Below are 22,525 nucleotides of genomic sequence, written 5' to 3'. Positions count from 1 at the left end.
TCCATGGATGACCTCCAGATCTCTGCTTAGCATGGCTGGGTAATTTCTCCAATGTCTCCAGCACATGCTGTCACTTAACAGCAGAAAGAGAATTCCTACTTTCAGGAGAAAAGTCATTCCTGAAGATTACAGTTAAAATATGCCTACAGATGATGAGGTTGTAGTAAATCAGTCCCCTTGCTCTCTGAGCTTGTTCTAAGTTACAGGAAGCAGAAGAAGCAGAGAAGCACTCCATTTCTTTTTTCTTGTAATCTCTAGCATGTTCATATGCATAGTTTCTGAGTCAGTAGCAAACTAAGAACTTCTTGTGTGATTCAAGCTAACCCCTCGATTATCAGAAGCAGATGTTTCAAACGACTGAAGATCAGTGAGGCATATCCTATTTACAGGTTAATAATTGACTACTAGATGCAGGTGCACCAAATGGTCTTAGAGACATTAGATAGGAGAGACAATGTCAGTGCTCCCCCTACCCTGCCTCCCCTAATCTAAAGCCTACTCTGTTTCTTTTATCAAGTGATTGGCTGTATGTTAACAGAGCCTGGGGCACTTTCCTGTTGAAATGCCTTTAATCCCAAGCAACTGGATTGATTTTTTTTTGGATGGTTTAGATTGGACGACTGATTATTGGACAGAATGGCATCTTGTCTACACCTGCGGTTTCCTGCATTATCAGGAAGATCAAGGCAGCTGGTGGAATCATTCTAACAGCCAGCCACTGCCCTGGAGGACCAGGGGGAGAGTTTGGAGTGAAGTTTAATGTTGCCAATGGAGGTATGTGGTTCAGCATATGCCTTAATAATCACGATTTCTTTCCTCTTATATTATTATAGTCTCACAGTGACCCTTTGATGATAGACAAGCAAGGTGCAGAGGACCTAGCTCAGAAAAATTTAGTGAGGTGCCCAAAGTGACCCAACAAAGAAGTGGCATGAAGGGCTCATGAACCCATTTGGGTGGTCTCTTGGTCCCCTGTACTCTTCAGCATAAACTATTGAATAGTTGATGCTTATCTGATATGGAAGGACTCTGAATTTTAACATTAAAACATACCCTGAAGGTCGTTGTCTAAATGACAATGACCCTCATTTTACACATGAACAAATCAAAGGCCTGAGAGGCTGAGTTACTGCTGAAGGCCACAGGGTTGATCAGGGTCAGATTAATGATTTTTAGCCCAAATCCTGGGCTCTCTTTTTCCTACAGTGTTGACTTTCTCTCAAAATCATAGAATTGTTTCACTTTTTCTTATATTCACAGCAATTTATAGTTTGGGGGTCCTTAGTGGAGGGGGTGGGATATATGTATGGAGTAATTTTCTTTTAAAAATTGAACACACAAAAAAATAGGGAGAATAAGAAATAGATAACATGTACTCATTATCTTGTTTTTCTATTTTGCTTATCTTTTTTTTCTGAAGAATTTTAAAGCAAATTATAGCACAAGAACATTTCACACCCAAATATTTTTGTATGCATCTCTTAAAAAGAAAGACACATTGCTGCATGACCGTGCTAACATACCTAACAATAATAACATTAATTCTCCAATATCACCTGAAAACTAATCTATAGTCAAATTTTTCAATAATCCCCAAAATATTATTATTTATAGCTGTTTTATTCAAATCAGGATACATCTAAGGATGCCATGCATTTGCTTGGCAAGTCTCTTAAATCTCTTTTAATCTAGAACGCTGAGTTTGCATGAATGTGGGTAGGAGCCAAATTTTAACCAGCAACAGTTACCATTATAAATTATTCCTCATCCCAGGCAAAGCAGTGCATTCTGAAGGGAAAACTTATTATCTATCCCTCCTTGTAGACGTTTTACACGTTATCCAAACAAGAAAGTGTATTCATGTTGAATATTTAAAAAACAATATTGTAACCACAAAGCAGAAAACTAAACCACCAAACCACAAAGGTAGACAACAATAGAGGAAGAAGAGAACAAATTATCTACAAAGTAACCAGAAAACAATTAGCAAAATGGCAGGAGTAAGTCTTTTACTATCAATAATAACCTTGCTGGTACATGGGCTAAACTGTCCAATCAAAAGATATAGAATGGCTGAGTGGATCAACAACAAGATCCAACTAGATGCTGCCTACAAGAGACCCATTTTTAAACTTTAAGAATAGGCATATATTGAAAGTAAAGGGATAGAAGGAGATATTCCATGAAAACAGACAGTTACCAAAAGAGAGCAGGGGTGCCTATACTTATATCAGATAAAACAGACTTCCAGTAAAAAGCTGTTCCAAGAGACAAAGAAGGTCATGATTTAATGATAAAGAGGTCATCTTATCAAGAGGACATAACAATTGTAAACATACATGCATCCAAAATTGAAGCACTTAAATATGTAAAGCAAATATTAGTGGACATGAAGGAAGAAATATACAGCAATATAACACTAATAGGGGACTTCAGTACTCCACTTGCAACAATGGAGAGATCAACCAGACAAAAAATTAACAAGACAACAATAAATTTGAACTATACTTCAGACCAAATGGACCTATCAGACCTACATACATCCAACAACAGCAGAATATACATTCTTCTCTAGCATACATAGAACATTCTCCAGGATAGACCATATGTTAGGCCACAAAATAAACCTTAACAAATTCAAAAAGATTGAAATCATGTCTAGTATTGTTTCCAACCACAGTAGTGTGAAGCTAAAAATCAATAACAGGAGGAATCTTGGAAAATTTACAAATATGTGGAAATTAAACAACATGCTTATGATGAACTAATGGGTCAAAGAAGAAATCAAGAGGGAAATTAAAAAATATTTTGAGATTAATGACAATGGAAACACAATGTATCAAAACCTACAGTATGCAGCAAAGTCAGTTCTAAGAGAGAAGTTTATAGCAATAAATGCCTAGATTAAAAAAGGAAAAAGATCTAAATAAGTAGACTAACACTATGCCCCAAGGAGCTAAAGAAAGAACAAACTAAACCCAAAGTGAGCAAAAGGAAGGAAATAATGAAGATCAGAACAGAAGCAAATAAAATGTAGTATAGTAAAACTATAGAAAATATAAATAAAATCAAAAGTTGGTTCTTTGAAAAAATAAAATCTACAAACTCCTAGCTAGATTCACTAAAAAAAGCAGACTCAAATAAATAAAATCAGAAATGAAAGTGGAGACATTGCAATAGATACCTCAGAAATAAAAATGGTCATAAGGGATTATTATGAACAATTTTATGCCAACAAATTGGAGGACCTAGAAGAAATGGATAACTTTGCTGCTACTCAGATACATTTTATTTCAAAAACATACACTAAGGTGTTGCTGTTGGATCTTTCCAAAAACGTATTCACACAGAACTTTCAATCACACTGAGCCATATTTGAACAATCTTTCAAGGTCAGCTCTGGCATAAGCTAACATTATACCATTTAACTCAGAAATTTCTTTAGTATTTGATTAATGGGTTTATGTTTGATATGTAATGTAATTTTCTAATGCTAAATCAAGTGGTAATTTTGTTAGTCAAGTTGATTTAGTGGCTTGGGAAGAAAGCTTTTAATGTTCCCCTAATTTTTCTTACCTTTGACATGATCCTTCACATGTCTTATTTTGCTTAGTGATTTTTCTTTTTTTTTTTTTTTGAGACAGGGTCTTACTGTACCACCCAGGCTTGAGTGCAGTGGTGCGATCACAGCTCATTGCAGCCTTGACCTCCCAGACTCAAGCTATTCTTCCACCTCAGCCTCCCAAGGAGCTGGTACTACAGGCACATGCCACCAAACTTGGCTAATTTTTGTATTTTTTGTAGAGACAGAGTTTTGCCAAATTCTCAGGCTGGTCTGGAATTTCTGGGCTCAAGTAATCCTGCCTTGGCCTCCCAACATGCTGATATTACAGACATAAGCCACAGTACCTGGCCAGTTTTCTTTTTTAAAAAATCTCTTGGTTATTAATTTGAAGCCTTCCTTTTCATAGCTGTGCTCCTTAATTGGGAGCAAATATGAATGGACCACAACTTAGCCAATTTTCTATATACGATCTTTGCCATCCTAATTTAAAGGAATATTAATTCTTTCTTTTCCTCTTTCATTCCACAAACCTGTATTGACTACATCTAAGTTCTAAATGGTGCACTGGATGTTGAAAAAGTTGATGATGAGCAAGAACAAAATTCCTCCTTTCAGGAGACTTACAGTTCAATATGGGAAATATAATTTGTTAAAATATAAAAGTGCAATTGTGTTACATGCTGTACGAAGTACATGTTGACATGTGAGTATATAATAAATGGGCTGGAGGCCAGAGGATTGCCAAAGAGAATGGGCCTCCTGCTAAGATGAAAAGTTGAACAGGGATTAGTTGGCGAAAGTGGAGGGATGATCCTTTCTAGGCAGGAGGAAGAACATGCACAGAATCTCTGAGGTGTGATGCAACAAAGTCTATATAAAAAACTGAAGAAAGGTCTAATGTGGCTTAAATACAGAAGCTAGTAGGAGAGGAGTTGAAAAGAGGCTGGAGAAGTAGAAAGTGTCTGCATTCTGCAGGAACTTATATTGTATAAAAAGAATTTCTCTTTATTCTAAGTGCAATGTGAGTCATAGAACCCCACCCCTGAGGACTTTTGCAGTTTAAATAGCAATCTTGAGTAGTTTTCAAGTTTTTATTTTTTATAATTCTTCAGAATTCCTTTATTAAATAAACTCTTACATGAAACTCGAGATGGATGCATAGGTGGGTGGGCAGATGGATGGATGTATGGGTGGATGTTTGGATGAATGGGTGGGTGAATGGATGGGTTGGTGGGAGGGAGGGAGGTAAAACAATGGGAACAGTGTAGTTAAGCAGACACACCCTAGAGCCAGACTACAAAGGCTCGAATCCTTGCCTTGTCATTTACTAGCTGTGTGACCTTGAGTAGTCACTTAGACATTCAGCACTTCAGTTTCTCATCTGATGATGGGCATAGAAGTTGAAACCCATGTCATAGGAATATTGTGAGTACTGCATGAGTGAATGTATGTGAAGCATTTATGATGGCACCTGGGGCAGTGGGTACTCTGTAAATGTTTCCTATTATTATTATTATTTGAGACGGAGCCTCACTCTGTTGCCAGGCTGGAGTGCAGTGGTGCGATCTTGGCTCATGCAACCTCCACCTCCCAGGTTCAGGTGATTCTCCTGCCTCAGCCTCCCAAGTAGCTGGGACTACAGTCACACACCACCATGCCCAGCTACTTTTTGTATTTTTAGTAGAGAGAGGGTTTCACCATGTTGGCCAGGATTGTCTCGATCTCCTGACCTTGTGATCCAACCCCCTTGGCTTCCCAAAGTGCTGAGATTACAGGCATGAGCCACTGCACCCAGCCTCCTGTTATTATTATTACTGCTGACTGAAGCTGGGGAGAATCTCCCCTGTCCCGACCAGTGCAATTCCTGAGACATCAGAGCTCCTGGGAAACATTGCTTTTAGGCCACTTAACTAGTTCCTTTTCTTATTTAATGGAGCAGATAATGAGGCCCAGAGAGAAGATATCACTTGCCCAGGCTCACACAAAGCCAGATTTTGAACCCAGGTCTCCTGGCTCTTGGGCTTTGTGATTCTCAGAGATCTTTCTGCATGTGATGAAAATCAAGGCAGTACATGAGGAATTTGAGAAGGTCCAGCAACCTGTGGCTCTGACCTTGACTGAGCTGCTCTCTCTGCTCCCGGACCCCTCCAGGATGGGTCCAGAGGCCTTCTGCTAATGAAGTAGCAACTCGAACTCTCTTCTGGAGCGGCGATGGAGGTGGATGAAGGCAGTGAGCTATGAGCTTAGTTCACACTTGGACCATGTCTTAAGAGCATAGGATACAAGGTGTGACCTGCAGTACATGCAAAGTGCGGTGATTAATTCACAGATAAGCCTTGTCAGCTTCCCCTCATACCCTCCCTCTCACTCTTGCTCTGACATATTAGAGCAACTGTCTCTCTCCTCTCCAGAAAGATAGGCAATCACAGGCAGTGGTGCCCCTCTGATATTTATGTGGGATCTCCAAGGTGATGGAGGAGAGAGGCCTTTAGTTTGTATCAAAACCAGAAGAACTGTTTATCTTCTATCAGGTGACAACCCTTCATTCCTTTACTTAACACATTGATTAGCATCTGCTATGTGGCCATGTGCTAGGCAGGGCCACTTTCTGAGTCCTGCGAAGTCAGTTGCATAGTGTCCTGCACTTGAAAGTGCCCCGCATTCGGTTTAACACTCTGCTGTCACATTAATAACGATATCTTTACACTTCTGTTTTGTCAGCGAAGTCCTGTAGGACAAGGGGGCATGCACAGGAGCAGAGGAGCCACATGTGATGTGTGTGGCCGCCGTTCCCTGCCGCCCCATTCACATAATCTTCTCCATGCCCCTGGGGAGCCATGCTGTGGGATGTGCAGGAAACTCAGCATGCTGTGAGTAGAGGCAGGGTTGTTAGTCAGTGACTGAGTGAGCGGGGCACTAACCAACTGGAGAGGCCTCACTTTCCACTGAAACCAGAATGCGCTTGTACACAGAAAGAAGGCAATGACATTTGTAGAGACACAAATGACTGAGGAGCTCTGTTGTATCCTCTTATTGGAGTTACTTCCCTGTGCTAACCGACCCCCGTGTTGAGATGACATGAAAGGAAATGGCAGGACACTATGGCCACAGTGCCCTGAGGGTGCCCAATCTCGTCTCAGAAGCTAAGCAGGGCCTGGCCTCGTTAGTACTTGTATGGAACAAGGAAAGGGGAAGAGAGAGCAGCCTATAGCTCCTGTCCTTTCAGTCCTTCCTTAGTGTCCATGATCCCAAGGTAGAGAGTATTGCTGGAGTGTGTGGGTGTCAGGAAGTGAGATAGAAAGAGCTGAGCTAGTTTTGTGCAGCGTATCTACTGTTTTAGCAAGAATGAAATACATACACATGGATGAGCTATGGAATGTGAACTGTGTAATTGTGTTGATTCTACATATGAAGTCAATGCTAATATTTTCATTTATACCTTGCATCCTACAATATAAAAACAAATGTTAAAAAGTCACGATAATTTAAATTTATTTTTTATTTTATTTTATCTTATTTTTTTTAGATGGAGTCTCGCTCTGTCACCCAGGCTGGAGTGCAATGGCATAATCTTGTCTCACTGCAACCTCTGCCTCCCACATTCAAGCCATTCTCCTGCCTCAGTCTCCCGAGTAGCTGGGATTACAGGCATCCGCCACCATGCCCAGCTAATTTTTTGTATTTTTAGTAGAGATGGGGTTTCACTATGTTGTCCAGGCTTGTCTCGAACTCCTGACCTCATGATCCGCCCACCTCAGCCTCTCAAAGTGCTGGGACTACATGCGTGAGCCATTGCACCCAGCCTTAAATTTGTTTTTTAACTTAGCATGACATTAAATAGCAAATAAAAATACCATGACAAGTCAAGTGAGAGAGAACACAGAAGAAAGGAAAACACTGTATGTTTGAGCACCTTCAATGACACTTTTTCCTGCTCTTTGAACAGAAGCACTGCATTTTCATTTTGCCCTGGGCCTCATGTTACGTAGCTGCTCCTGGTGTTAGGTACCCGGACGCACCACAAACGAAACAGATTCGTTCCCCACAGAGCTTATTAGTCTAGTGAGAGAAACATACTTTGAATAGTCCCAGAAATACATCATTATAAGATAAGTCTATGAAAGAAGTGTAGAGCATTCCTATTCTTGTCTCTGAACAGGGCAGACTTCTTGGAGGAAGTGAAATTTGAACTGCGATGTGAAGAATGAGCAGGAGTTAGTGAGGTGAAGATGAGAGAAGGAGTGTTGCAAACACAGGTCAGTCTGTGCAAAGGCCCTGAGACACAAGGAGCCTAGAACCACGGCTCGAAGACAACTGTCTGGCTGGGGCATGGCTCGTCTTACAGATCACATTAAGGAACAAATAATTATGTTAAGAGTTATGGGCTGCCATTAAGGATTTGGATAAGAGAGTCTTACAATCACATCTGTGTTTTCGAAAGGCCTGACACTGATTGGTACATGGAGTACAGCCTGAAGGGAACAAGACTTGTTAGAAAGGAAGCTATTGGCTGGGTGTGGTGGCTCGCGCCTGTAATCCCAGCACTTTGGGAGGCTGAGGTGGGCAGATTACTTGAGGCCAGGAGTTCGAGATCAGCCTGGCCAACACGGTGAAACCCCGTCTCTACTAAAAATACAAAAATTAGCGGGTTGTGGTGGTGAGCACCTATAATCCCAGCTGCTTGGGAGGCTGAGGCAGGAGAATTGCTTGAACCTGGGAGGCTGAGGTTGCAGTGAGCCTAGACTGCGCCACTGCACTCCAGCCTAGGTGACAGAGACTTCCTTTCCAAAATTAAAAAAAAGAAAGAAAGAAAGAAGAAAGACAGAAAGGAGGCTATTGCAGTAATGCAAGTGAGAGACCATGGTGGCTTAGGCAATGGTGGAGATGGAGGAATTTGGGGGAATTGATTGGGTTCAAGAAATAGGCAGGAGGAAACACGATGGATTGGGTGGGAGTAGGGAAACAGATGAGAAGAGGTATCAGGAAAGCTGCCTAGGTTTCTGGTCTGTGCCACTGTGTGGATGATGAGAGAATGTGTCAGCGGTGGAGGCCAAGGTCTGAAAGTGGAGGGGGTAAGAGTGAGAGAGAAAATTGTAAGTTTACCTTTATGTTCAGCTGAGGTCCTTTCGAAACATACAAGCAGCAGTATGAAGAATTCCATTGATATATTTGTCCGGAGCCCAGAGTGACGTTTAAATAAGAAGAAATAAACTCGCTAGTAAAAATTGCAGACACACAAAAGGCTTGAACAGGCACTTCACAAAATAGATTTTCCAAATGACCAATAAACACATAAGTACTCAACATCATTAGCCATTAGAAAAATGCAAGTTAAAACCACAATGAGATACCATTTCACACTAGAATGACTAAAATTTTAAAAGACTGACAATGCTAAATGTTCCCAGGATGCAGAACAACCAAAACCCTCATATATTATGGGGGACATGGAAAATTGTACAACTCCTTTGGAAAACAGGTAGTTTCTACAGAATTTCAATATATACATACGATACAACTCAGCCATTGCATTCCTATTTACCCAACAGAAATAAAATCATTTGTCTACTGAAAACTTTGCAAAATAATGTTCATTGCGGCTGTAGCCATTATAACCCTCAAACGGAAACAACCCAATGTGCATGGATTGTGAATAGATGACAAATGGTGGTCCATCTATACAATGGAATATTGTTCTTCAACAGAAACAAACTACAGGTCCATGTAACAACATGATGAGTGAAAGAAGTCAGATGTAAAAAAGTACATATGTATGATGCAATTTATACGACACTCTAGGCAAAACTAATCCTTAGTGATGAAATCAGATCTGAGGTTGCCTGGGGCAGAGATGGGGGTAGCTGACTGCAAGGAGGTGTGGGGAGGGTTGTGAATTTTGGGGAGTGATGGAGCTGCTCTGTATCTCAATTGTGATGTGGTTACACAACTGTATGCATTTGTCAAAACTCACAGAACTACACTCTAAAACGTATACATTTTACTGCATGTAAATCTTACCTTAATTAAAAATTAAAAAAATTGAAGATGTGGATTTAGGTAAGATTCACTAAGTGATAAAGATAGAGTTGAGTTACAAGAGAATTGTTATCTCCATCTTGCATGGGAGAAAAATGAAGCTCAGAGAAGTGAAGTGGCTTCCCAAGATCACACAGCTACTAAGTAGCACAGCTGGGGCTCAAAGCCAGAGCCATGTGATCAGATGGCCCATATTCTTTTTGTTCCCTACCATCAACCAAGCTCAGGCCCATGGCTAAGCATGATGGCCAAGCAGGGAGGAGGGTCAGCTCCTCTTCAAGGAAGAAAACAGCATGCTGTTCTTTATATATGTAAATGATGTTCTGTTCCTCACCCATCACCACTAACCCTAACCCTAACCCTATAATATATATATATTATATATATATATATAATTCACTTGTTTGTTTTTAGACACATAGGTTGATTCCATATCTGATTATTAGAAATAGTGCTACAGTAAACATAAGAGTGCAGATATTTTTCAAACACAATGATTTCATTTCCTATGGATATATACCCAGTAGTGGGATTGCTGGGTTATGTGATCGAATGATTGGTTTTTTTTGTTTTTTTTTTTTTATTTTTTAGCAAACTTCTATAAAGTTTTGCTTAATGGTTGTACTAGTTTACAATCCCATCAACAGTGTGTAAGTGTTCCCTTTTCTCCACTTCCTTGCCAACTCTTGTTATCTTTTACCTTTTTGGTAATAGCCATTCTAATGGGTGAACTGGTATCTCATTGTGGTTTTGATTTGCATTTCCCTGATGGTTAGTGATGTTGAACATGATTTTATTATATATTCGTCTTGACCATTTCTATATTTTCTCTTGTGGCATGTCTTTTAGTTTATTTTGTCCTTTTTTTTTTTTTTTTGAGAAGGAGTCTTGCTCTGTTGCCCAAGCTGGAGTGCAGTGGTGCAATCGGGGCTCACGGCAACCTCCATCTCCCTGGTTCAAGCAATTCCCCTGCCTCAGCCTGCTGAGTAGCTGGGGTTACAGGCACACGCCATCATGTTTGGCTAAATTTTTATATTTTTAGTAGAGAAATGATTTCACCATATTGGTCAGGCTGGTCTCAAACTCCTGACCTCAGGCAATCCACCTGCCTCAGCCTCCCAGTTTTGCCCATTTTTAAATAAGTTATTTATGTTTTTGCTGTTGAGTTGTTTAAGTTTCTTATATAATCTGGGCATTAACTCCTTAGCAGATGTATAGTTTGCAAATATTGTATCCCATTCTGTAAGTTGTTTTTGCACTCTGTTAAGTTTCCTTTGCTGTGCAAAAGCATTTTAGTTTGATGAAACCCCATTTATCTATTTTTGCTTTTGTTGCCTGTGCTTTTGACGTCTCATTTAAAAAATCCTTGTACAACCCAAAGTTATAGAGAATTTCCCACATGTTATCTTCTAGTAGTTTTTCATAGTTTTCAATCTTACTTTTAGGTCTTTAATCGCATTTGAGTTGATTTTTGTATAAGGTAAAACATAGGGGTCTAATTTCATTATCCCACATTAGATATCCAATCTTCTCAGTACCATTTAATGAAGAGACTGTCTTTACCCCTGTGTGTGCTCTTGACTCCTTTTTTGAAAATCAGTTGACTTTAGGTATGAGAATTTATTTCTGAGCTGTATATTCTCTTCCATTGGTCTATGTGTTTGCTTTATGGCAGTGCCATGCTGTTTTGCTTACTATGGCTTTGTAGTATATTTTGAAGTCAGGTAGTGTGGTGCCTCCAGCTTTGTTATTTTTGCACAGGATTGCTTTGGTTATTTGGGGTCTTTTCTGGTTTCATACAAATTTTAGGGTATTTTTTTCTATTTCTCTGAAGAATTTCATTGGTATTTTGATAGGGATTGCATTGAATCTGTAGGACATTTTGTTAGTATGGTCATTTCAATAGTATCAGTTCTTCCATTCCATGAGTATATAATGTCCATTTTTTGTGTATCATAAATTTTTCCATCACTGTGTTATAGTTTTCATTGTAGAGATCTTTCACGACCTTGATTACATTTATCTGCAGATTTCTTGGTAGCTATTGTAAATGGAATTCCTTTCTTGATGACTTTTTCAGATAGTTCACTATTAGTGTATAGAAACACCACTGAATTTTCGGTGTTGATTTTGTATACTACAACTTTACTGAATTTATTTATTATTTCTAGTAGTTTTTGGTCAAGTCTTTAGGGTTCTCACTCTATATAAGTATATATAGAAAGAACCCTAAAGAGAGAGAGATCATATATATCTATATGATCATATATATAGATGTATACATATGTATGTGAGATCACATTTTCTACAAACAGAAACAATCTGACTTCCTTCTTTCCAGTTTGGATCCCTCTTATTTATTTCTTTTGTCGAATTGCTCTGGCTCTGACCTCCAGTACTATGCTAAATAGAAGTGGTAGAAGTTGACATCCTTGTCTTCCTCCATATCATAGAGGAAAAGCATTTAACTATTCACCATAAATAAGATGTTAGCTGTGGGTTTGTCACATATGGCCTTTACTGCGTTGAGGTACACTCCTATACCTACTTTCTTGACAGTTTTTATCATAAAGGAATGTTGACTTTTGTCAAGTGTTCTTTTTGCATCTGTTGAAATGATCACATGGTTTTTGTTTTTCTTTCTATTGTGGTGGTGTATCATATTTACTGATTTGTGCATGTTAAGCCATCCTTTCATCCCTGGGATGAATCCCACTTGATTATAGTGAATACTCTTTTTAGTGTGCTGTCGAAGTCAGTTCACTTGTATCTTGTTGAGAATTTTTGTATCTATGTTCTTCAGGAATATTGGCCTGATATTTTCATTTTGTGCATGTGTTTGTCTGGTTTTAGAATCAGGATATTGCGAGCCTCATAAGATGAGTATGGAAGTATTCCTTCCTCGTTACTTTTGTGGAAAAGTTTGTGGAGAATTGGTAGTTATTCTTTAACTGTTTGGTAGAATTCAGCAGTGAAGACATCAGGTCCTGGGTGTTGGTTGTTGTTGTTGTTGTTTTGATGGAAGATGTTTTATATCATTATTGATGTGTTCAGATGTTATATTTCCTCACAATTTAATCTTGGTAGTTGTATGTGTGCAGAAATTTATTCATTTTATTCTACGTTATCAAATTTGTTGGCATATAGTTATGAGTAATGTCTTACAATCCCTTATATTTCTGTGGTGTATCAGTTGTAATGTCTCCTTTTTCATCTTTTATTTATTTGAATTTTCTCTCTTTTTGTCTTAGTTTAGCTAAAAGTTTGTCAGTTTTACCTTTACACTTTGTCTTATTTATCTTTTGAAATATTTTTTAGTGTCTGTTTCATTTATATCTGCGGTGAGCTTTATTATTTCCTTCCTTCTACCAATTTTGGGTTTAGTTTGTTTTTGATGTTCTAGTTACTTGAAGTGTATAATTTTCCTTTGTGATTTGAAAATCTTTCTTCTTTTTTGGTGTAGGCTTTTATTGCTATAAATTTCCCTCTTAGAACTGCTTTTGCTACGTTCCATAGGTTTGGGTATGTTGGATTTTCATTCTTACTTGTCTCAGTGACTTTTGAAATTTTCCTATTAATGTCTTAATGAGACCTATTGATTTCTTGGGTGCATGCTATTTAATTTCCATGTTTTTATAAAATTTCCAAGGGCTTTCCTGTTGTTGATTTCTGGCTTTATATCACTGTAATCAGAAAAGATACTTCATATGATATCTGTCTTCTTAAGTTTATTAAGACTTATTATGTGTCATAATGTATGATTGGTCCTAGAGAATGTTTGGTGTACAGTTGAGAATAATTTGTATTCTGCAGCTGTTGGATGATGTATTTGTCTGTTTTCATACTGCTGATAAAGACATACCCGAGACTGGGTAATTTACAGAGAAAAAGAGGTTTAGTGGACTCATAGTTCCACGTGGCTGGGGAGGTCTCCCAATCATGATGGAAGGCGAAAGGCACATCTTACATGGTAGCAAACAAAATAGAATTGAGAACCAAGTGAAAGGGTTCCCCCTTATAAAACCATCAGATCGTGTTAGACGTATTCACTACCACAAGAACACTATGGGGGAAACTGCCCCCATGATTCAATTATCTCCCACTGATTCCCTCCCACAACATGTATGAATTATGGGAGCTATAATCAAGATGAGATTTGGGTGGGGAAATACAGCCAAACCATATCAGGTGAGATCTTCTTTACCTGCTAGGTCCATTTGGTCTATGGTATAGTTTGAGTCTGTCATTTTTTGGTTGATTTTCTCTTCATATAATCTGTCCATTTTTAAAGTGGAGTGTTGAAATTTCCTACTAATATTGTATTGCAGCCTATCTCTACCTTTAAATCTAATATTTGCTTTATATATCTGGTTGTTCTGGTGTTGGGTACATATATAGTTACACCTAAGTGATATATATGTTATGTCCTCTTATTGAATTGGGCCTTTTATCATTTCATTATACAGTGACATTCTTTTTTATATAGTTTTTTTATTTAAAGCTTTTTAAAATATGACATGACTGTGGCTACTCCTGCTTGCTTTTCATTTGTTTGCATAAAATATATTTTTCCATCTCTTCACTTTCAGTCTATTTGTCTTTAATAGTGAGGTAAGTATCATGTAGGCAGCATATAGGTGGGTTTTGCTATCTGAATCCATTTATCCACTTTATATCTTTTAATTAGAGTTTGATCCACTTCTATTCAAGTTTATTACTGATAAATTAGGACTTCCTTCTACCATTTCATTAGTTGTTTTTTAGATTACTTGTTCACTTCTTCCTTTCTTATTCTTTATCTCTCTAGTTTGGTGGTTTTCTGTGGTGCTAAGCTTTGTTTCTTTTCCCTTTTTGTGTGTGTGTGTGTGTATCTGCTGTAATTTATTTCTTTCTGGTTAGTGAAACTAACATACAGAGTCCTGTATTTGTAACAGACTATTTTACACTGATAACAACTTAACTTCTGTCACATAAAAATACTCTTGACTTCTCCCCCCCCACACACAATTTATATTTTTGTTACCTTACATTGCATCTTTATGAATGGTAGACTCCATGGAACATAGGATCTATGTCACAACTAAATAAATTATTTAATGGCAGCATTAAAGCAGCCCAAAGAATGTGAAAAACTGGTGTGGGTGTATTTAACTTTTTAAAAACTATGTTTCATAATGTTTTCATTAAAAAGTCTTTATCAGTTTGCTAATGCCTAATTTTTACAACCAGCCACCATAGATTTTACAGGATAAATATATTATTTCAGTAGTAATTGAAGCAGAATTTTTGTTGCTCTTCTTACCCTTAGAGATTGTGTATTATCCTCAGACGTAATTCTTTGATTTTTTTTCTTTTCATGTTGTTACACATAGTTACCAACAATCAATGTGAGAATAACCTTTGAATATTTTCAAGCATTAAGATTTGTTTATACAGCTGCACAATTAGACAACCAACACTCTTGGGTCTTTACCTCTCAGCATACACCTGATTATTAACTTAAAGGTATGATGGGAAAAGTATCAATTTTTCTTGGTCACCTAGATTTAGAAATATGTAATAACCATAAGCTTGGGTCTGCTTCTTCAGAAGCCTAGGAAGTGGAGTGATGGTTCTCTGAAGAGGCTGGAAACAAAGTATGTGTTTCCAGAAGGCTTAATAGAATATGTTGAGACATAGGCCATTAACACAAAAGTGAAAGAAATGCAAAAAAAAGTATGAAAGTAAGGATTTGAGAAGGGAAATTTTATTTTTAAGTCTAAGATTCCTATGAATTATATGAAAGTAAATGTCCTATCCTTAAAATTAGCCAAAGGAAGCACTTTACTTATCAATATGATATGACTTTTCATACTCTTATCTAAAGATATCCTAAACTAAGATTCAGTTTTCTAAGAAAAGACCTTTTACTCATGCTTTAAAGCATGTTAGAGGATTCCTACCACATCACATCATGTTGTTTACATGTATGATTTAAACTGCATTTATTCTTCAACTCACTGGTTCCTTAGGCTTCTTATCTTTCCTTGCACGCTTAGATAATTTTATGTAAAATTGATTTTTAGAAGTTTAGTTGCTGGGCGTAGTGGCTGTCACCTGTAAACCCAGTACTTTGGGAATTCAAGGCAGGTGGATTGCTTGAGTCTTGGAGTTTGAGGCCTGCCTGGGAAATATGACAAACCCCATTTGTACAAAAATAAAAATATTAGCAGGATATGGTGGCACATGCCTGTGGTCCCAGCTACTCCAAGGCTGAGGTGGGAGGATGGCTTGAGTCCGAGAGGCAGAGGTGTGAGCCAAGATCATGCCCTGCTCTTCAGCCTGGGCAATGAAGCCAGACCCTGTTTCAAAAAAAAAAAATCTAGTGAGATTTGATTTCTATTTCTATGTGATTCAAAACTAGGAGAGCTTCAAGGCTAATGACTATTAAAAAATGGCCATTGCTACTTGCATTTTCTATGAAGCCAGCATACACAGCAACGTGCAACGTGCAACCTAAAAACCAAGCTATTTAATATGTAGCTTAGATTTCAGGTTTGATTGTCTTTGAGGTTTGATTATTGCAGAGATCAATTGCCAGACCAAATATAGACTAATTCTGTATTTGGTCTTTTTATCATATGAAACATCCCAGCCTTGGGTATAAATTAAGAGCAAATACGGATGTCCTTGTCAGGTGGTTGCTTCTCTGCACCTCCCGTAGGTGGCCAGTGAACTAAGACCATCAAGAGAGGAGAAGTCACAATAGTATCTTAGATGGTGTTAAATTACATTACAGTAACTCATGAACTCTGTACGTGAGCTTGCATCATTGCTGGAGCATACCTCTTAGAATCCAAGGGATGAAAAGCAGGTACAAATAAATTGTGTATTGAGTGGCTTTCAGACTGCACTAGAATTAATTTTGTTTCAGTGTTGAAATGTTGTCATGGAAGAAGTCCTAGATTCCACATGAGCTTATACACTGAGAGTTCACAATGAGATGCAACATTATTTTTAACTATAATCTAGGTAATGTGAGGAACTGGAGAAAGCAGAATAGATTCTTAGGAAGTAGAAATAAAGAGAGAGCTCATCTAAATTACAAATGATTTTTTTGTGTAGGCTTTAGCTGGTTTTATAGGAGACTACAAGGTACAAACTGAATCCTCAATAGACTAGGGAAAACATAGCAAAAATTTTCTTTTGAGCAATAAAATAAATAAATGTATGCATATTGTATTCTCCCCACATTGCATGGTTGAATAGAAATTTGATTTAAGAGGAACTGATAATTCATTCTTATCTCAGTTATCAGGTCAAGTAATTTATATTCCTAGGACTTTTATTTGCATGTGTGTGAAAAAGTATAAAACATCTCAGTTATCAGGCAGAGGACTTGATATCCCTGGGAATCCACTTGTCCTTTTTAACACAGAACTTAGATTAGATTAGTAGCTCTTAAATTTTCCTAATTATCAGAAAAACCTAAAGTCTTATACAAAAATGTAGATTCCCTACAAACACCAATATCAAAAGCTCCAGAGGAGAATCCTAGGAATCTGTATTTTTAGCAAAAGCTGTTAGTGATTCTGATGGTAAGAAAGACAAATTGGGGAAACATTAGATTAAGTGATGTGTAAAGTAAGTGCCATGCTATTGAATGTCACAATATATTTTAAAAATTTCTTGAGATGAGTTGTAAATGTGACAATTCATTCTAGCTTATCTCCTAAATAGCATCAAGGACCCTATATTCTCTCTTTAAATTTCATTACAAAGATGCTAACTTAAATGCAGTCAGTGGAAGGTAGCTGAATTATATAAAATGATGATGTGTCAAACAGTTAATAAGAGCTTTTGTTAATGGTGAAGATTATATCTGTGCTTTTAGTTCTGTGGTGTCAATACAGTATCCCTTTCTAGTTGGTAGACAACTGACTATATTAGTTTGCTGATACTATCTCAATAGAATATTCCAGACCTCTCTCCCTCTACTTTATCTGCTTAGCAAACACTTCTATCCTTCATTTTGTTCAAGTAGATTTCCTTTCCTGATAACCATATTTTGATAAACAGCTAGCATAAATATTCAGACACATGTAGAGTTATATTTTCATTTTGTATTAAGTAACTGGCATTTTGTTTTATGGTTACTTTATGGGGATACTGTCCAGGTCACTGAAGACCAGACACAAGCTGAATATACCCAGAGGGGGAGACACCATAAGAGGCTGGCATGAGGCGCTAGTGCTTATTTTCTTCTGCTGTAAGATGCCTGGGCATGAAGTGGGAAAAGCCTGGATGTAATTTGATCTTGAATTTCTGACCTAATGCTTTAAAGGGATTTCTGATTTGAGGCACTGCTTGAGACAAACTCATCCTCTTAAATAGGAGCCTGGGGCAGTGGCTGGACATCAGAGTACAAGAACAAAAAATAGAACTCAGGCTTATCTTGTGACAGATGAAGCTGAGGTGATTGCTTGAATATTTACCCCAGGCATAACTGAGATAAAAGACCATCCTGCTGAGCTGCCAGATAATGCAATGATAATGGTTTTGATAAGTAATTCCCAGTTTTCAGGGAAAGTAGTATACTAATTTGTCAGAATTGAATACTTAATTTTTATTTCTATATGTACAAAAATATGATGCTTGATCAGTTTGGGAAAAGCATTAATGGACAATTTCATCAGTTTGATATAAAGGGATGCTCTCTATCACTGAGCTTAATATGAATATGTGGCTCTATACAACAGTGTGTTTCTTTTTTCTTTAGTTGTGTGACTTACTGACATCAAAAATCCCATTATACAAATGTGTATAATGAGAAAGGCTGCCACCTGGTTTAGTGAAATTATGATGAAAGATGTTTAGCAAAACTTTGACCAAATATATAATCAAAAATAGTTGATTTGCACAGCTAGTCTACATAGTGCCTAGAATCTCATGAACTGAAGATCTAGAAAGTTCTTGCAAATGGAATTTTTTTAAATAGAAAAGCCAAAGGGCTTGTTGGTTGTACTACTGCCACATCTTCACAAACTGAAAAAGAAATACAAAAACAAAAAGCCTTAAGAAATTAATGACCCTCAACATGTTCAAAAATTAAATTACTCCATTAAAAATATTCTCTTAACATTCATCACATTAAGAAATCACATAAGTAATGAAATAGCTGTTAAATATTCAAGGATAACTTGGGTTGCAAGGGCTTCCGAAGGTATAAACCACCAAAGAGATTTTACTCTAGATTTCTAGAATTAAAATTATCTATTTTTTTCAAGCAGTTAAGGAGTGATGTTTAGTTTCTATGTTAAAGAGTTTGCAACACTTATGACTATTCCTGTGTTCTTATGATTCTTTGGTCTTGTAAGGTCTGTTTTATATATATTAGCCTTATTGTAAGGAGAAATTTATGTTAAATTATAGATTTTGATGAACTAAATTCCCCCACCCCCAAACTACATTATAATGTGCACATCGTGTCACAGTTAATGTTCAACATACCCTCAAATACCATTTTGAGAATCAGAGGCTTAAGTGACACCAAAGCATTTCCACATGTAAATAATAAAAAAGATAACATTAACATTATATTTTTATTTTCAAGGAAGTCAGATTTGAAGAGCAATTACAAAGTGGACAGGAACTTGACAATAAAAACTTAAAAGTTACATTTCAAATGAAATACTATAACTTTTAAAGAAGAAAATGTTATTAACAGCATTAATTTTGTTAAAATAAAAACTTTACCCACGTTAAATTTAACATAATTTAATTGAGCAAGGAAAGATTCATGAATTGGGCAGCACTCAGAACCAGGAGAAGTTCAGAGAGCTCCACCCAGTAACATGGGCAGGCAGTATTTGTAGACAGAAAAAGTAAGTGACATACAGAAACAGCTTGATTGGTTAGAGCTCAGCATTTGCCTTATTTGAGCATGGTGTGCTAAGGCCTTTGCTTTATATGAACATGGTTTAATCATTTGTGCTGAACTTTGGCTGCTGTGATTGGCAGACACTCGGTTACAAGAGTATACGCTTAGATTGCTGGTTGTTTACATACTAAGGTTGCTGTTTGCTATGTAGGGATTCAAAGTACTACGTAATAACTATGGAGGAAGCTTTAGGCCAAATTTAATTTAATCTAACAGTTTCAAAAGCAGGTATTATTTTCACTAAAATGAGATTTTAAAATCTAAATTGAAAAAAGTTTATTTTGGAAAAACATTTATTATTACAGAACTTGTTCCTCTTGTAAGGGTCCAAAGTCAGTTACATAATGAATATTAAGGTGCCATGAAAAAAAATAAAATGTGACACATGTAGAAAATGTTATATTATTAGTATAGTGCTAACCACTTGGTAGATGTTACAATTTTATAGTAAGAATTAATAGTTGTTTAAATATAAATAACTGTTTAAATTGGTTTTGTATTATTTGTATAGCTTCCTCTGTCATTTGACACCTATTAGTGACTATGTGATCAGTAAAAAAAGCAAGAAGCCTTGTAAAAGAGAAAGTGAAAGTAAAAATTTGAAGCATTTGGACTTTTTAAACCAGTCAAGAATTAGACTCTTTGACTGTTTGGACATCATTTAACCAATGGTCTTTCTATGGGCCTATGGATGAGTTATTTAAATTTTGTGGGTCTCATTTATTCAGATCTAAACTAAGAATTTTAGATTCTAAATGTTCTCTATGGACCCATTTAGTATTAAAATGATAGATTTTAAAAACTATGTTGTAAGACTGGCCACAACTAATAGCTATTATACAGATGTATAACATATATGATATACGTGTATATCATATATGTGTATATGTTTTAATTTATATTATATATTTTATAATATAAATTATATGTTATATATTTATTTTAAATATATTTATATGATATATAATATAAATTAAAACATATACACACATATGTGTGTATATGTCTCTGTGCACATACACATATATATATGCATACACACATACGTGTGTGTATGTGTGTATATATATTTCTTTTAATTCATCTAACAAATGAAATTGATATTACTCCAGATAGAAAGTGATGCTTGATAAATAACCGAAGATTGAAGGAAAGGACTTGGAAATGCAGGCATAAGTTGGGGAATGGAAAAAGGAGGACAGTCATGGCAAAACTATATAAATGTAGGTAGAAATCGAATTGGAATCCAGTAACTAGGCCATGTAAGGAAGAGAAAGACACGGTTTCAAAGTAAAAGGATGCAGGATTTGTCAGCAGTTTAGATAGTAGTGTGAAATATTAGCGTAATCAGTATCTTTGGCACATTTTTTTTTTGATAATTGTATGTCATGTAAAACAGATGGGATATGGCATGGCACCAAGTGTAACACCAACAGTTTTAGTTGAAAGGGGAAGTTTCTTTTTTTCTTAAAATACATTAAGAGCTTATAATGTGCTAGTTACTGTGCTGGATGCTGTGTTTGCAGCGCTTGTGTCCTTCAGTGTCCCTCCTGGAGGTTGTCCTTAAAGTCTCATAGAGAAGACGAACATTAAATGCACAAATACTTATGTGATTATAAACAATAAGAAGTTTGTAAAAAGAAAAAGAAAATAGCCTTAGCTTGAGTGGTCAAGGAAGGCTTCTCTGAGAAAGTAACATCTAACCTGGAACTTCAGATACAATTTTTAATTCACAATAACTAATGAGTGGGTATGTGGGACATTGAGCTAGAACAAAAGACAAATATGGGTTAGTTAAGGTTTAAGTAGAGTTTAAATCTATCTTTTTTTTATTTCTACTTTAGGTCTACATCAGTGTTAAGTTGCTACATAGAAACATAAAAATGGGGGAAATTTGGGATTTGGTGTCTCCTTTTACAAAGAGAATGAAAGGCATGTGATGATTTTTTGTAGAAAGACTTGTATATTAAAATAATAAATTAGAGTTCAACTCTTTTCCTTAAATATTACCTTTAATGGTATGGAAGATAAAATTAGTCTGATGGGAAAAAAATGACATTTAAGAATTTTAAAACTATGCTTCCTAAATAAGAATTTAATTTTGGCATGTGTGAGCCTATTGATCGGACAGTAGTGCATTGTATTCTGTTAAAATCTTATACCTTATGATGTCATTTTTAGATAATAAAAACACAATTTAATGAAAATTTTAATCAATAGCTCTGAACCTTCTTCACTTTTTTCTAAAATATCAACCAGACTTTTTTCAATTAAATCATTCATTGTAACCTTTAGTAAAATAGGTTCCATATAATTTTTACAATTTGGAAAAACTGAGAATAATTTGTCCTCATTCACATAATATATGAGATGTGAAGTGGGTTACAGGGTATATGGGTTCTCAGAGGGTATTTTAAAATAGCATGTGAGTGTGCAGAGTTTCAAGTAGCAAACTAATTTCAAGATGATCAACACTGATTCTTTTTAAAATTTACTTAGACAGGTTTCAGGAAGGCATTGTTATATATTAGAGGCAAAAACACAAATGTGCCCCAATTTGGGCCCTTTTTTTGCGCATCTAAAAACACACAGAGGAAAATGGAACTGAAATGAACTTTGTGGTTTGTGAATCCTTTAAAAACCGCAAAAAGCAAATTAATCTCATATGACTTGAGTACTTAGAGATGATGTGTGTGATGATATGTGTAAGACATTTGTTTAGATTCCAAAGTAATGATCAGCTCCCCACATCCTCCCTCTCTCTACCTCTCTCTCTCTCTCAATGTGTGTATTCTCTTTCACTCAACAAGATTAGCAGGAAGAATTCTCTGTAAGTAAAAAATCATGTCTGAGGTTTTGAATGGCCCAATTTCTTAAATCTTTTTTTATTTCTCTTTTAATATTATTATTATTATTTACTCTCTGCCCTCAACGCAGCAGAGGCCTTGATGGGAAAAGGCTTTGTGGGCAAGCAGCAGGTGGGTAGTTGAATCTGCAAGACTCTA

The 22,525-nt window shown here is 36.6% G+C and overlaps 1 protein-coding gene across 2 annotated transcripts in view; it reads left to right on the top strand.

Annotated features, from left to right (window-relative positions):
- Window positions 1-657: 657 nt before the first annotated feature.
- LOC129138155 (MAM and LDL-receptor class A domain-containing protein 1-like) overlaps window positions 658-22,525 on the top strand; it is a 52,077-nt gene continuing 30,209 nt past the window's right edge. Inside the window, exons 1-2 of one of the 2 annotated variants that reach the window (XR_010154082.1) lie at window positions 658-774; window positions 7,725-8,283. Coding sequence is in view for 1 of the 2 variants with exons in the window: in XM_054674356.2 (XP_054530331.1) it covers window positions 760-774 (15 nt within the window). In the remaining variant the exon portion in view is untranslated. Of the gene's footprint in view, window positions 775-7,724; window positions 8,284-22,525 lie in introns of those variants that run through there. The other variant, XM_054674356.2, reaches the window with a different exon arrangement.

This window comes from Pan troglodytes, chromosome 21 (assembly GCF_028858775.2).
Source record: "Pan troglodytes isolate AG18354 chromosome 21, NHGRI_mPanTro3-v2.0_pri, whole genome shotgun sequence".
In the NCBI taxonomy this organism is placed as follows: domain Eukaryota; kingdom Metazoa; phylum Chordata; class Mammalia; order Primates; family Hominidae; genus Pan; species Pan troglodytes.
The sequence above is the reverse complement of the archived record's forward strand: the minus strand, read 5'-3'. Positions and strand labels throughout refer to the sequence as shown.